The 16,805-nt window shown below is 39.6% G+C and overlaps 1 protein-coding gene across 4 annotated transcripts in view; it reads left to right on the plus strand.

Annotated features, from left to right (window-relative positions):
- Positions 1-16,566, plus strand: part of LOC117694468 (melanoma-associated antigen 1-like) — a 150,378-nt gene extending 133,812 nt beyond the window's left edge. For all 4 annotated transcript variants that reach the window (XM_076918517.1, XM_076918518.1, XM_076918516.1 and 1 more), the window contains 2 exons: positions 14,704-14,776; positions 14,853-16,566. In XM_076918517.1, coding sequence (XP_076774632.1) covers positions 14,909-16,189 — 1,281 coding nt within the window. In that variant the 5' untranslated portion in view covers positions 14,704-14,776; positions 14,853-14,908 and the 3' untranslated portion in view covers positions 16,190-16,566. The remainder of the gene's footprint in view (positions 1-14,703; positions 14,777-14,852) is intronic.
- Positions 16,567-16,805: the final 239 nt, after the last annotated feature.

Raw genomic sequence — 16,805 nt, forward strand, 5'->3', positions numbered from 1 at the left:
GTTTCTCGTCCATCATATTCTTGCCAGATTTACTGCTCTTTGTTCACTTGATGTTAGCTCTTCTGATTGGAGCACGATAGAATCTCAAAGCAGTTTTAACTCAGGATTTTGAACACATTCACAGATAGTTTTGGATTCACTGTTAAGAGATGCCATGACCAAGGCAACTCTTATAACGGGCAAATATTTAATTGATTCTGGCTTACAGTTTCAGAGATTTAGTCTATTCTTGCCATGGTGGGAAGCATGGCAGTGTGCAGACATACATGGTGTTGGAAAAGGAGCTGAGAGTTCTACATCTTGATCCACAGGCAGCAGGCAGTGAACTTGCTTGAACTTCTGATACTTCAAAGCTCAACCCCCTGCTCATGTACCTCCTACAACCTGGCCAGACCTCTAACAAGGCCACACCTCCTAGGAGTACCCCTCCATATGGGCCAAGCATTCAAACACAGGAGTCTATGGGGCCATTTCAATCGAAAGCACCAGAGATGCTTTGTGCTTTTATGCGTCTTCTCAGGAATGCAATCATGATAAAGGCACATGCTAATTAGGTGGGGAGGAATCAGTATATGGCTTTCTTCACACTGATAGTATCAGAATGGAATTACAGGACACCTAATGGTGTCCATTGTAAATCTGGTTGCTGGTAGGGAGAAATGTCCACATATTTTGCTCTAACAAATTATATAATACAATCTTTGATCCCTGTTTTAACTCACTTTTGTACTTTTTTTTTTGTAAGAGGGTCCCTCAATATAGCACTGGCTGCCCTGGAACTCACTATGTAGACTACACTAGCCTTGAATTTACAGAGAGCCACCTGACTCTGCTTTTGAGTGCTGAGATTAAAGGTATTTGAGCATGCCTGGCTTGCACTGACTATTGAGTAAGCAATATTCTATATTTGCATGGCATGAACCTCTGAAAAGAAGCTTCTTCTGGCTGTGAATAAAACCCCCTGAAAAAAATCTGTGTCTGCTGAGACAGACTGGCTGATTAAAATTTCAGTACTGTGGAGGCATGTGAAGGCTGCAGGTCCAGAGGCTAATTTTCTTATCTTGGGCTAGTTTCTGACACTCAGAATAGCATTCCTTGCCCCCATATGCTACTAACATATTGTTTAATAGGAAAAAAATTTAAAGGATCTATTGGCTTAATGGGTAACCAGGTTCTAACAATCCAAATGCTAAGAATGCTGTCACATAGCATCTGGAGCCTACAGAAAAGCTTCCTGCATCTAGCTATACCCACCTTTCTTATGTTTTATAAACTTGCCATGATTTATGACTTTATCTGCTCTGTAGAACTATAAAAAACTGCATAAAACTGCTTCCATGTTGAAACATGGAGTTTAGAGTAACAAATCTGTGTTCATGGACCATGGTCACTTTAAATGGCCTCAGAGTGAATTCTCTCTTATACCCTTTAAGATGAGGGCTATGGGTTTTGCATCATCAACAGAAAAAAGTTAAAAGCAAATATATTGATGCTTTAAAGACACTAACCGACAGGTTTTGGCAATATGTGAAACATATATTTGATCCCCATTTCACTTCCTGGCAAAAAATGCCTAAAGCCTTTGTAACCAGACTGCTATATGTCACACACACACACACACACACACACACACACACACACACACACATTATTTATATCCACTCCCCACTCCTCCTTCTACCTCCTCCCTCCTCCCAGATCCATACTTCACCTCTCATACACCCAACATCATATCTTTTTTCATAATCCAATTTGCACTACTTATTTACTCCTGGGTGTGGGGCCATCCATAGGCACTTGATCTACCCATCAGGGGCCACACTGTTAAAGAAAATGAACTCTTTCTCAGCTAGAAACTATCAACTGTCTGTTAACAGATCCTCAATTAGGTGTGGGGACTTGTGAGTCATACTTTCCTCTGTGATAGAATGTTCATTGGCTTGACTTTGTGCTGGACTTGTACCTTTTATATGTACCAGTGAGGTGACTTTTGGATGTGAGGTTATAGAGAGCATTAAAATGGGGGGGAGGTATCAGAAAGATCCAAGCACGATTAAAAGACTGAAGCTCTCATTTTCACTCTCCAGTCTTGTAGGAGAGAGGGTGCTGAAGTTGAACCAATCACCAACAGGCTGAAAATATAATCAGTCATTCCTATATAATGATATTTTAAAACAAAAAAGGACTGGGTAAAAACTGGCTTGTATATCAAAACATTTGGGTCTTCCTGCAGTGTGAAGCACCTAAGATGCACTGACTATCTTGACCCATTCCTGTGTGTTCCTGTGTACTTTGTTTTCATTATCTTTGTCCTTTGTACTATTTGCTACCTAGGTCAACATAAAGCCAGATGGAATTTGACAGATAAAGCTTTTCAGTTAGAAACACAGGCCATAGCTAGGGATTGGTGATTGGCATCTGAAGTGTTAAGTTGTCTTATGAGAGTGGAAGGAACCCTCAATCTGTGGGAATTTGAGGCTCTCTTCAATTTGATTGTGTTAGAACTGAATTGAATTACAGGACACTTAGTTGGTGTCTCCTAAAGAAGTGAGGACAGTTGGGAGAGAGCCCCATATATTCTGATGAAGAAAATTAATTGCTGAGGGCATTATGTGAGGGTTAAGAAATATTCACCTCAGTTCTGGTTTTTCCTGGTTTATTGCAGTTTTCTTTACGTAATTTTCATATTTTGTATAGCAAACACATTTTAAAAGGTTATTTAGTCACATTTGATATAACACAGAAGAGGAAAAGTAGTTCGGTCTACAGGGTAATTATTTACCTCAAGAATTTTTCTACTCTTCTGACAGTTAGAACATTAAAACTATATCGAAAATTAGTATCCTGTCCCACTGTAAATACTTCATATCCCAGCATGGTTTGTATTTGTTATTTTGTCTCTTTGCCACAAGGAAATAGGTGCCTGGGGTCCCATTCTGTTGTCCATGTGATATGTTATAGATTATAGGGAATTTTATGACTCCTTTTGAGTATGGCAAAAATTGCCTGCTTGTTATAAACATCAGTTCTTGGGGGATATTCATAATGTGGTGTTTACACAGTGTAAATTCGCCCTTTCCTCTTTTGCCTGCAGATATACTTGGCAATAGTGTTTCATCACTTAAACAATTTTCCATAAAATATCAGAAATAAGTAAGAAGAGAAGAAAGAACATTCAAGTGAAATGTATTGAGTATAATTATTTAAATGTATTGCAGAAGTAGAACAAAAAAGAGAAAAAGATATTTTTTTGCAAAAGAATAAGATGCTCCAAGGAAAGCATAACATGTGACATTTTAGTATAGATGGGAAAATAGAAATGAGGAATTTAAAAAAAATGCTAACAATCAATAGTACAACTTGTAATAATATACCTGATTCTTTAAAAAAAAATACCAATTAGTACACAAACGAAGCTAGGAAGTGGTTGTAAGCCAGTTGTCACGTCTACATACTTGTCAGGCAGTCAATCCCTTTTTAAGTCACTATCATGCAAGCACCTCATACAATGATCTGTATGCTAAGGAGAAAAATGCAGCATTCTGATCCTGAAAGCAGTTTGCATATTCTCATCTTCATTCATTTTCATCCTTGAATACTGACTTTGTCAAACTGTGCATTTAATTCTGGAGCAAACAGTCTAGAAGAGAAGATTCTCAGATACACAAACACCTCTAAGTCAAAATATAGATATCTGTATTATTATATAATATATAAAGATATATTTTTTCTTACTTGGATCCTGTGGGTTCAGGTAAAATAAGGTAGAAAGTATTTAGAAAACAGAGCATGTTGGCATATGTCTGTACTTGTAGCATGTGGGAGGTATTGGCTATATAGTGGAATGTCTTACAAGCAAAAATATATGTGGGTTTTCTGAGGGTGGAGTTTTCATTTATTGAAATTTTTGTAAATTTGTGTATGGTGTATGTGTGTACATGGTGCATGGTGCATGGTGGCTAGAGAAAAATGTGGGTGTCATGTTCTATCACTTTCTGGCTTATCACTTGAAATAGGAGATAAGAATGTCTCCTTGAAACTGGAGCTAAGCTGTTCAGTAACTGGTAAGCCCCAGTGAGCCTTCTGCATTGGCTTCCCAACTCCTAACCCCAGTTCTAGCATTATAGATATGTATGTGGTTGTATCTGGCTTTTTTACATGGGTGCTGGGTGTTGAACTTACTTTCTCATGCTTGGGCAACAAATGCCCTTACCCACTGAACCATCTCCCCAGCCAAAAGTGTGGAGTTTTCTATTGATAGTTTTACTGGCATAATGTTGTGCCATTTGTAGTTTACTCTGTTGTAAATTTTAATGTTGTAAATTGTAAAGAAGTAGAGGGTAACATGCCATATATTTACAAATGTCAAAGGTGGTCACATGGTTGTCTCATTAAAGTCATTATGGTTCCACAAAGTAGAAATAAAGCTAATGAATAGTTGTATAGGGTTAAATTATTAGTTCATGGAAAAAACTTTTCCAACATGTAACATGTGTAAGGTGGGACAGGTAACAAGAACAGATGCTTCTCCAAGTCATTCTCTGTGCTGCAGAACTCAGTTGTACAATCGAATGTTAGGAATGGTACAGAATTAAGAGACTTTGTTTTCAGCTAGACAGCTGTGCAATACAGAAATCATGCAGACACCTAGGCTAGGTGGTCACGTTTATGTTTATATTAAATCCTGGAAGAGATATACTCTACCAATCTTTTTGACCAATAGTTTTATCTTATGCTCACAAGTTTTGAGAAAATCCTATTACTAATGTAATTTATGGGAAATAGCAAAATTAACTTATCAAGATTCTTTTCCTAAGACTACCCCCATATTCCTCCCATAAGTCCTTCACTTTGAAATCTTAACAGATTTCTAACATTCTTTCCCCACCACAAATACTGCAATGTAAATATGTCAACTAAAGGGATTCCTGGGTCATACAATACTTGATGCTAATTACTTCTAATTTAAAAAAAATGGCCTGACTATGTAGTTACTTTCTGTGTTTACATCACAGGAATAATATCTTTTGTGTGTTTTTTAACTTCATAAAAGCATAGTTAAAACAATTACATAATTTATTTAACAATTCAAAGACAATAAACAGTGAAGTGATTTAATGACCAAATATTGACAGTGAACACTGTGTTCTGTGCTGCAAGTACTATGCACACATTGTGGCTACCATGGGAGAAACAGCATGTCTGGTTCCACAGAGCTCATAGCTCAGTAGAGTAGATGAACAAGTAAAGTCTCAATACCAGCTGAGAAGTGAGCAGTATGTTGAGAGGGAGAGCACAGAGAAGGGCCTATAAGCATTCATTACTCTCCTTTGCAATCAACCTTTATGGGGTTCTGTTGCCATATCCCTGTCATGATGGACCTGTAAGCCAAAAGTTGATTTTGTCAGGTATTGTGTTGTTAAAGGAGAAAAGTAAGTAGTATTCCCCTTATGGCTGCCCAGCCTGTGCAATGCAGCACCTAGGCTCCAGAAACACCATTTCCTTCTTTTGTGTTTCCAGTCTAGAGGTGGAAGTGAGTCCCTTATGTAGACAAATGTCCAGTTTCCCCAGTCTCCCCATTGGGCTTCTTCATGACTTGCATGGCTAATTTCCTGCACTAAATTCCATCATGTCGATTATTTACCATAGTTCATAAATTTTTAGACACTCTTTGACTTTTCCATGTAATTAATCATATTAATTCATTTCTAATGATACATTTTTTATGTTTGTAGAACAAGCATTTATAATCATCAGCAATTTATATGCTTAAGCTTATTCCATATTTATAGTATATAGAATGTATTTAAATAGCAATGTAAAGAAAATATTTTTAAATTATAAAACCCTTATGTAAATATGATAACTGAACACTTTCAATAAATGATATAATCCTTGTAGGATTAATAAATGTTTTAAGTTTATATTTCATGAGCCTAGGTGTTCAGAATGCACATTATACTACTAAGAGGTGAAGGAGCATGCTGTTTCCATTTGCTTCATATTATTCCAGAGTAGAGAGTGGGGTTTGTTACGAGGCACATTAACCACATGTATTGATAATGATCAATGCCAAGTGCCAGGTCTAGTTGGCTCAGCAATCCAATCTTTGCAAAGAAGTATATGTTTCTGAATTTCCAAAATAATAGAGGAAACTGTGACTGCCATGCCATTTGGAATGCTAAATGAATCATTTTTAGGGAAAAAAGGAGTGGCTCAGAAAGATCTGTGGCTGAAGCAGGAGGAAGATGCGCTGAAGGCCTGGCTAACTGCATAGCATGTTCAAGTATCCTGGACTAGATAGAAAACAACTTTACTAAAAAGAAAATGAAAGAAGTGAATGAACCATGGTTGAGGAATGATTTATCTTGAGGAAATAGTTTTCACTGTCATTGCCTATATTACTTAATTAGTTTACTAGGGTTTCCTAACAAAGCACCATAGACCGGGTAAACAATATACATTTATTTTGTTAGAATCGTAAGGGGAGTTGGTTTTCCTGTGTCTCTCTCTCCCTGGCTTTAGATGGTTACCTTCTCCCTTTGTCTTCACACAGCTTTTCTTCTTGTGTTTCTGTATCGTATTGTTTTCTTCCATCAGCCATATTAGATTAGGACTCATTCATATGAGCTAATTTTATCTTGCTTATTTCTTTAAAGGCCTTGATTCCAGTTAGAATCAAACTTTGAGACGTCAGAGGTTAATAGTCTGCATACAATTTAGAGGGAATACAATGAGTAAAATAATATTTGAAAGTAAAATTAGAGGAAAAATAATCATTTCCTTAAAATCTATATTAAACATGGTTAAATATGAAATTTTAGAAATAGTCCCATTATTTTTATGTATATCTTTTCAATTTCTTTCATTAATGTTATGTACATTTATTTGTTATTTCATTTCCTTTTAAGTTGTTTCTAGGCTATTTTTCTTTTCTAGCTTTTGTGGAAAGAATAAAACTTGTGGGGTTTTTTAATAAAGCAAGTTCACTATTCCTATACAAAACACAATACTGAGTATTATCTGTTTATTTTGCACCTTACAATATTACTAGGTTTGCTTATCGTTTTGTGAAATCTAGGTTTGTATATACATAAAATTATTTCATCTACAAACAAGGATGTTTGATTCACTTCCCTTCCATTAGATGCATTTTATTTCTCTCTCCAGGCTAATTGCTTTGGCTCAAACTTTTAGTACTATATAGTGGTATAAGAGTTAAGTGATAAGACTTGTTTGTCTTATCCCAAATGTTAAAGGAAGTGATTTTGGATACATGCTTCATTGTACATACATGCTTCATTGTACATATATGCTTCATTGTACATACATGCTTCATTGTACATACATGCTTCATTGTACATACATGCTTCATTACACTATAGTATGGCTTTTCGGTAATTGAAATACTCAGGGATTTTTTTTTTATAATCATGAAGAGTTTTTCAAGTCTACCGAATGTTTTTCTGCATGCATTGACATGATTATATGATATTTGTCCTCATTCTCGCTAGTGAGGATATTTTTATATGTGGACAATCTCTGATGATTGTCAATGGTGAATAACTTTATTTATATACTTTCAAAATCAGCATACTATAATTTTATAATTTTTTTCTATTTATGTTCATTGGAAACATTGACTTATAGTTTTATTTCTGTTTTGTTTTTTGGTAGGAGTTGTGCTTCTGTCCAGTTTTGGTGTCAGGGTAATATTGGTTTAGTAGAATGAGTTTGGAAGCTTACACTATTTCAATTTTTAAAAACAATAATATTTGCATATAGTTTAACCTTTTGATGTTATATTTATATCCTTGAATTCCCAGTCCTTTTTTGATTCACATGTTGTTTATTTTCATTTTTATTAGTCTTCTGAGAAGTTTTTATAGTGTGCTTTTGTCATATGTACCTTCTAACTTCTCTAAAATCCACTCACCTTCCCTACCCATCCCACTTTGAGGTCTCTCTCTCTCTCTCTCTCTCTCTCTCTCTCTCTCTCTCTCTCTCTCTCTGCTTTTTAAAAAGTAATTCAAGTCCACAATTTGTGCTTCTCATATAATCTTCAATGGGCCGTCTTCTATTGTAGAATGATTTATTTGCCAGGAGCTATACTCAAAGAAAACAGAAAATTTCCGCTCCTAGCAGCTCCTGATTGCCAATAGCCCCTAGGCTAGGTGTGGGACTTTGTACTCAGCTCTAGTCTGTATGTTGGGATTTGATCTGGCTTAAGCTTTCACAGGTCTTGTTCAGGCTGTCATAATTGCTGTGAGCTCAGACATATTGCCATGCTGTGCCCAGAAAACAATTTCCTTAGAGTCATCTACTACCTCTGACTCTTACACTCTTTCTACACCTGTTCTGCATTGATTCTTGTCTTGGGAGGAGGGGTTATGACACAAATGCTACAACTAGGCTTGAGTATTCCTTAATTTCTTATTCTCTGAACCTTGACTAATTTAATGCTTGTGCCATTTGCTATCAATTACAAAAGGAAGCGGTTCTGATGAAAGTTTACTGATGCACGAATCTATGAACATAACAATAAATCATTAGGAATCTGCTTAATACTATGTCACTTTGTCAGAGAAATAGCAGTAGATTAATTCTATAGGGCCTTTGGCCACTGTAGCAACAGTTTCTTGTCCTAATAACGGTACCAGGTATTGGTTTCATCTTATGGAATGGGACTTAAATCCAATCAGGAAGTACTTAGATACTTCCGTAATGTTTGTGCCACTATTGTACCAGTGAATATGTCTTTCCAGGCCAATTACTACTGTAACTCTGGTTACCAGCTGAGTGAGACTGATGACTACTTCTTTCTCTTCCATTAGCATGCATACTACCTCCAAGAACTATGAAACTAGCCAGTGGGAATATAGTTTCTAACTCATTCCAGCTTTTCTACCATTCATGTTCTGACATCTTCAACAATATGTTCTTACCTACAAGTTTAAAGAATAACCCATAAAATTAGCAACTTATACTGTTTAGGGGTCTGTGGAACCTCACTGGCCAACCATTCCCAAAGAGATAACCCATTCCCAACACTGTTTTTTTTTAATTTGTTAGCTTGTGGTATTTAGCAGAGGCATTGTCAACCCATTGTAGGTTAACTCTATAGTTTGAAAAGAAATAATATTATTCTTTTTACGTTTGGTCAAATATCAATAATAATAATAAGAAGAAAGAGGGTTGGTTAGAAGCTGCCTCTGTGTGGGAGTGAATACAGAAAGCATGATAAACAAACAGCTAAATAACCAAAACATAGAAAACAAATGCCATTTCTCTCTGAATAACCTGTGCTACTTGTCTTGGGTCTGAGGCAGTGGCAGCTGCCAAGGAGTTAGGATCCACTTCTAGTTGTAGGTATTGTATAAATGGCAAACTAGAGAGAGACTGACCTGATTGTGGACACATAAGAGGGGCTGCATATATCATGGTTAGAGAGTAGGCCAGTGCACCACTGGATGTAGAGATTGAAGCAGAAGTGTGGCATGGGACCATGAAGCAGAAATTCTGAGAATGAACAGCCTAAGAAGGCCATGCCCCTACCACTGGCTTGGCATATGACAACAAACGGACATGAGAAGTGTGCTGAATTGAGAACAGTCTACACAAATGAGTAGGAATATCATCAGGCAAAAATCATGCAGTAGTAAGAAGAAAAAACTGTCTAGAAAAAGAGCATCCAGGCTCAAAAGTAAACAGAAACATAGATGGGCCTTTTATACCATCTCAGAGCTTGGATCACAGAAAGCCCCAATTAAAAAAAACCCATAACATTCTGCAGCATACCAGAGATGATGTTGGGTTGTAATTGCAAGCAGGGAGGTGGGTGGGGTCTCAGGGAATTCCTACAGAACATAGAGGACACCACAGAAAACATTCTTAGCAGAATGAACATATAGACTTAACTTGAATTATTAAGCATATTGGTCCTCTCCATACCTGCCCAGCCTTAGACAGAAGACAAGCAAGGAAGTAGGAAAAGCTTCCTTCAGAACAACAAGGGAAGGAATATTGACTGATGCTCTATTATTTATTTCAATACATTTATTTATTTATTTATTTATTTATTTATTTATATTTATACTCTTGAACTTCATTGGCTTGGTTGTCTTGTTTTAGCTCTTGTCTAATCTGAATAGGCTCTTATGACTTCGTTATCTTTTTCAGTGCTTACTTTACTTTCTCTGTTACCTCTTACATGTTAACCCATGTAATTTTTCTCATTCATACTTTATTCCTCCCTTTCCATGTTTCTCATTCCTTCCTTCCATTACTTTATTACTTTATTACCAAGTATCTCTAAAAACTATAAACTGAATTATTCTCCATCACCTTTGTAAAAAGGTTTTAGATGAAAATGTTTCCAAAGTCCAAGGGCTTCCACTGGTGAAGAGACAGTGTGAGTGTGTGAGTGTGTGTGTGTGTGTGTGTGTGTGTGTGTGTGTGTGTATTTTATTTGGGATCGAGGGGAAGTGTCTTGTTCTGTCATGTTTGTGGCTTCTCTTCCTTTTAGGATCTGGTCCAGAACTCAGAAACATTCCAAGAGTTTGGGTTAAGCAAATGCTCAGAGATGGCAGGGAGAGATACATTATAAGGACCTCCAAGAGTGAGGACTAAGAGTGGAGAATATCCCCCAGAATGCCATTGTGCTGCTGATGTGAGTCCTGGACTGCTTCAGAGGATTCATAATGAGCAGCCTCTTTAGTTCTAATTTTGTAAAGAAGGACCTTCCAAGTAGGCAAAGGCCATAGTTTTGAGAAAACAAGCATATTTTAGCAGAGAAAGGAGTGCAAGCTTTGAGGTTGTTAAATCCTACAGTTGAGGGAGTGTTATGAGACTTCCCATTGCCTAACAGTCAGCCTGGCCCATCTGCCTTTGAGTCTGGGGTGGCGGTGGCTTGAGCTCTGAGAGGCTCCAGGGAATGTTGGCCAGGGGAGGTCTAGGTAAAAAATCTGTCAGAAGTACCCACTCTTTTATTTTTCTACCTGGAAATCTACAAGGAAATGGGGACTTGGCCTGAAGGACAGATCATGCAGTCAGCAAAAAGAATGGATTTATGCCTTGTCGAGATTAAATATAAACAATCTGGGAAAGATTCTATCCATTCCTACTATCTCTGGCTGAACACCAGCCCCAGCGTTACCCTATCTAAATGATAAACTCTGAGAAGCCTTAGGGCCCCCTCACTTGACCCCTGCTGGCTTTCCAGTAAGGACAGGTTGCTTAAATTCCACAGAACTCAGGTCCAGAGAGAGAAATGGCAGGTGCAAAGCCAGGCCTCCCAAGCCAGGACTGAGCTCTAGAGTTTACACATAGCAGACTTTCTAGCCATTCCCTCCCACAGTAGTCATACTAGCATGTGGTGCACATACTATAACTTCCGTGTTGGAAATCTAAATGAATAAAGTATAAATTTTGTTTAACATCATTTAGGTTTTCTAGGTTAACAAAGGATGGTGTCCTGAACCTTGCTAGGTTATCAAGTGAGGAATTGAAAGGATTTAGGGATCTTCTCCCTTCAGATAAAATATTTGTCCCACCTGGCCCTGGCTGCCAAATCACCCCTTTCTGATGCCCATGGGTACGTAGTTCCAGCTCTCTGGTGCCTGGATATACTGTTTCCAGAATTGCCACAGGAGATTCTGAGGCCCATGGTTTCACAGCTGCAGAAGGAGAGGTCTTAGGTCTGGCCAATCATTTAAGGGAAAACAGGAAATTAGACTGGAAGTCCTGCCCACTGTGGCTGTCCTAGACAGCTGCCCTTTAGTACTTTGGGGGCATATGGCTTAAGGCTCGTGATTTGTTTCTTGTCCGGAGAGAGGTAAGGTTTTGTTGTGAGTGCTGGACTCTGGTCAGTGGGGATGGAGTTCTAGCCTTGGGCATATTAAAGGGAGGCCCCTTGGGGTGGGCTTGGAACCCTTTTCGCCCCCAAACATGTTGTGGGTGCTAGTATTGTCTGTCCCAGCAGTTATTCCCCAGGAGGCTTTCTGGTGCTTAAAAGCTCTTTCCTTTAATGTTGCCCCCCTCCCCCAGTGTCCGGAGTCCCAGAGAGGCAAAGCTTTTTGGGAGGACTTTGGACTTCTGTCAACAGGGAGAGGGGGCCTAATCTTGTGCTAGAAGACTGATATAAGAATGGGAGACTTGTCCTCCTTGAGAGAAACGGGAGGGGGGGGAATTAATCCTATTTGTATTGACTGTTGTTCGGAGGCTCCAGCCTGGTTGTGTTGAATGTATACTGTTTACAGTTTTCCATGGGGGTTGGGCTCTTCAGGGGAGGTGAGGCTGTTTGGAAGGAGACTGGACTTAGGTCAGCTTTGAGAAATGTCACGGGATAGAGGTAACGGAGAACTCTGAGAGATGGTTGGAAGCCCTTCCCTGCTATCCAGGAATGTATCGATGCCTCATCCCATTTGTCCCAGAGATTCTAGGTTCATTTCATAATCATTCCCATGTTCCATGTGTGAGAGTCCTAAGGGAGGTGAGGCTTTAGAAGTTCCAGGCCCTGTTAAGATAGTATTGTTCTGAGGATTCCATCTTATTCCTGGAAGTGGGAGATATAGAAAGCTTAGCTTCACTTACCATTAGAGGCTCCAGGTAGGGTCATGGTTTACAGTCATTTCCAAATTCCATGTTGAGAGTCCAAGGGAGGTGAGGCATTTTGAGTTGGCTACAGTCAGATAAGTAGAGAAGTCCAGGATTTGATGGGGAAACTGCAGTGGGAAGATTGAAAACCTTCCTCTCCCAGATAGATACTGGGGTGATGATATCATAGGTTCATGCCTTGCCCCTAGAATGCTTTAGGAAAGGATAGACTTGTGGGTTATGCCATTTTATGGGTTTCATCCTGGAAGGTTGAGAGAAGGGAGAATTTCCTGAAGAGCCTTTACTGGCATCAGGAAAAGGAGGATTCAGTGCTGGGTCCCATGATCGAACCCTGGTGGAGGAAGAAAAGAACTTCAGGTGTTGAAGGGTCCCAGCTGTTAGCTCTGAGAATTACTGGATATGGAGGAACCCCAAGCACCTTACCTCCACTCAGCAGAGGGAGATGGGCTGACCCTGCCAGGCATTAAAATGAAAACCTGGATGAAGAGTGACAGGGCTTCTGATTATAGGCGTGGAGAGTCTCAGCCCTATTTTCCCTTTGCTGTTACCCTGCTGGTGTTGAGTCTGGCTCCTGGGCTATAGTATTTAGACTTTGAACTTACAAGGAATCAGTGTTTGTTCTGGAGGAGGCCAGGCTTACTCTAGGAGGCTGGTTAAGCTTCAAGATGGAGAGTACTTTGAGACAAGAATGAAGAGACTACACTTAACAGATAGTGTGAGCCTCAGAGAAAGTAGCCTGTAATGTTTGGTCTAGAGAAGTCCCAGGCTCAGGGACAGAGTCCTCATTTCCTCTTTTTTTTCTGGTGTGGGAATTAGATGGGACCCTTGAATGGATGAAGACACTCTCACATGAATAGAATAGAGGCTACACATGGCTTCTTAGGAGTAAATATAAATCCCTTGAGGATAATGTACAGTTCTTACTATTGTAGACAGAGAGACCTCATAAAAACCCTACCATGCATTCAAGATATGAGCATCAGCTCTAGATGTGCTTTGTCACTTCTGCAGGGAATTGAGGAAGTTGTCTTGCAAGAAGGAACAATATAAACAGCCTGAGGGTGATCAGAGGGTTTAACCTCTCTTCCTAGTAAAACCATGGGGTCTATTCTCAGTCATCAAGGGAGAGAAGGAAAGCCTTTGTATAAAAGTATGTGGCATTAGTAGAGTGAGAGTTTAGTATCATTTCTGTGTCCTTGCATTCTCAGGGAACTGAGGAACTTGGTCTGAAGAGGCAATAGTACAATTAAACAGTCCATCATGTCAGTAGAGACTGCCAAGGGTTAAGGATTTTGAGTAAGATCTGAGGGTATGGTCCCCCTTTCTAGGACTGAAAGTGTATCTGCTGCTACCTTTCCCATGCTGACTGTCAGCTTATTGGATGCCCCGAGGGACTTGGTTGGATGTGGTACATCGTCTTCTCTATCTTGGTAATCTCAAAGCATTGCTCAGAGGAGCAACCCATGGTCAGCAGATGATACAGCCCCAGGCTCTGACAGGTTCATATTGAAAAAAGTACGTCTTTCATTTAGGAGCTAGAACTCAGAGTTTGGTCAGTTCTTAGCTGTCATCTCAGGGAGTCCCTTTACAAGGTGTGCTTGGGGATGGGATTCTATGCTTTATTTTCTTTGTCTTAGGAGTGTGAGCTGTTATCCTTAGGGCTATTCTCAGTGCAGTAGGTAAGTAGGATCTAAGACTTTGCCAGAGTAAAGATAAACTCAAAGGGGACTATATAGCTAGAATTCTGGTGATTTCAAAGTAATGTTTAACCTAGCTGCATTGAGCAGTTTAGGGCTGTTTTTGAAGCCTGCAGTGTGGGAGGTCCTCTCAGTTCATTTTAAAGACCTATGAGAAATAGTGGTGAAGACCTTGATGTGAGTCATATCCCCTCAAATCACAGACTAGCAAAGGTTCAGTAAGTAAAGGAGCTAAGGTGAGAAGCATATCCTGAATATGCACCAAGCGCACTACCCAAACCCAAAACCAAGGGGTCCCAGGTCCCTAGACAGATGTCTCACTGTGGGCCCTAGAGTCTCAGGATCTTCTCGTGACCTAAATGCTGAGAACCTTTCTCATATTCATCTTCAGGTTCCAGTAGGACAAGCAACAAGGAAAGTGGCAGCCTTGCAGAGCTCCAAGACATCACTTGCAAAGGAGTCCTGTGAGTATGCTTTTGTTAGAACCATCAGAAAGGAAGTGCTGAGCTGAGGCCACTTACACTACCTTTCTCTCCCCAGGTCAGTGGGATCCATTCACCCACACTCCTGTGTATACTGCACCACTTTGATTCATTATGCCGTACTATCCATACTTCAGCCTTGAGAAAGTTTTCCAAGATGCTTTTGAAGTATATATATTGCCTGATGAAGAAGAGGAAGATGAAGAGGAAGAAATGGAAGAGGAGGGAGAAGAAATAGAGGAGGAGGAAGAAATGGAGGAGGAGGAAGAGGAGGAAGAAGAGGAGGAAGAAGAGGAGGAGGTAGAGGAGGTAGAGGATGACGACAATGAAGAGGAGGATGAAGAAACAGGAGAGGAGGAGGAAATACCAGAAGATGAGGAAGTGGAAGAGGTGGAAGTAGTAGGAGATTCGGAGGAAGTGGAAGAGGAGGAAGAAGTTGAAGAAGAGTACGAAGAGGAGTTTGAGGAGGAGGAATGGGAGACCACTGATGATGATTCTGTGTCTTTCACAATATCTGCCACTTTAAAAATTTCTCTACCCTCCTGTCCTTCGCCACCTTCCACCTTCTCATCCCATCCTCTGATGTGGGGCAATCCCAATGGCGTTGAAGAATCTGTTGCCTGGATGATGAATATTTCCCAAAGTCATCAGAGCTTGTACACCTTCACGTCATGCAACAACTTGGATGAAGAATACAGCAGCCAGGAAGAAGAGAGTGTGAACACCATCTCATGGAGAAAACTCCAAAACCAAAAGGTGACTGAACTGGTGAATCTCCTGATCCTCAAATATAGAATGAAGGAACCCATCAAGGAAGTAGAAATGCTCAGAGTTGTCACAGAAGACTACGAGAATCGATTCCCCATTATCTTTGAGGAAGCTTCTAAGTGCTTGGAGATGATTTTTGGCATTGATATAAAGGAAAATGATGCAGTAGCCAGCTCTTATGTCCTGACCAACTCACTGGGCCTCACATATGAAGATGTGATGACTGACAAACAGAGACTGCCCAGAAATGGATTCCTGATAGTTATTCTGGGTGTGATATTCATAGAGGGAAACTGTGCCTCTGAAGAAAGCATGTGGGAATTCCTGAATATGATGGGAATATATGATGGGAAGGAGCACTTCATTTATGGGGAGCCCAGGGAGTTCCTCACTGGAGATTTAGTGTACCAAAATTATCTGATATATCAGCAGGTACCCAAGAGTTATCCTCCACGCTATCAGTTCTTATGGGGTCCAAGAGCCTACTCTGAAACCACCAAGATGAAAGTTCTTGAGTTTTTGGCCAAGCTTACAAGTAGGGCCCCAACTCATTTCTCATCCTTATATAGCGAGGCATTCAGAGATGAGGAAGGGAGAGCTGGAATCGGACATGGCCCCTCGGCTTAGTGCCATGTTGTTAACAACATGAGGGAGCCTAATTTCTAGTTTGAAAGAGAACAGGCACAATTTTCAGTAAAAGAGAATCAAGTTCAATCTGGGTATGGGTAGAACACAGTGTGGGTCAACTTTGTGTTCTGGTTTTTTCCCTTTTGGGTACTTTCTCAAATTGTAATTGTAATTAAAATGTGTTACAATATCTTTGCAATGTAAGTTTATGAGTGATCATATTTTCTTTCCTGTCTTACCAGCTTTTGAAAAAATAGAGGGAACTCTTCAGTGGTTAATCTTCGAGTTCCTTTAATTATTTAGTCAACTCTAAAATGTGTACCTAGATTGGTTTGGTTAATAAAGCAAGAAAAAATGATAATAAATCTTAAAATCTCTGCTCACTGCTTCATTTATTGACCAAACATTGGTTGGGAATGTTTTTAAAGTTGTATTTATTTGCATTTTTATGTGTATGAGTGTTTTTGCTTGAATGCATGTGTGTTTAACATGTGTGCTTGGAGCCCACAGAGGTTAGAAGATGGCACCAAATCCCCTGGAACTGGAGTTGCAGCTGGTGGCGAGCCACGGTATGGATGCTGATAGCTGAACCCAGGTCCTTTGCAGGAGCAGCCAA

Source organism: Arvicanthis niloticus, chromosome X (assembly GCF_011762505.2).
Source record: "Arvicanthis niloticus isolate mArvNil1 chromosome X, mArvNil1.pat.X, whole genome shotgun sequence".
NCBI lineage: Eukaryota > Metazoa > Chordata > Mammalia > Rodentia > Muridae > Arvicanthis > Arvicanthis niloticus.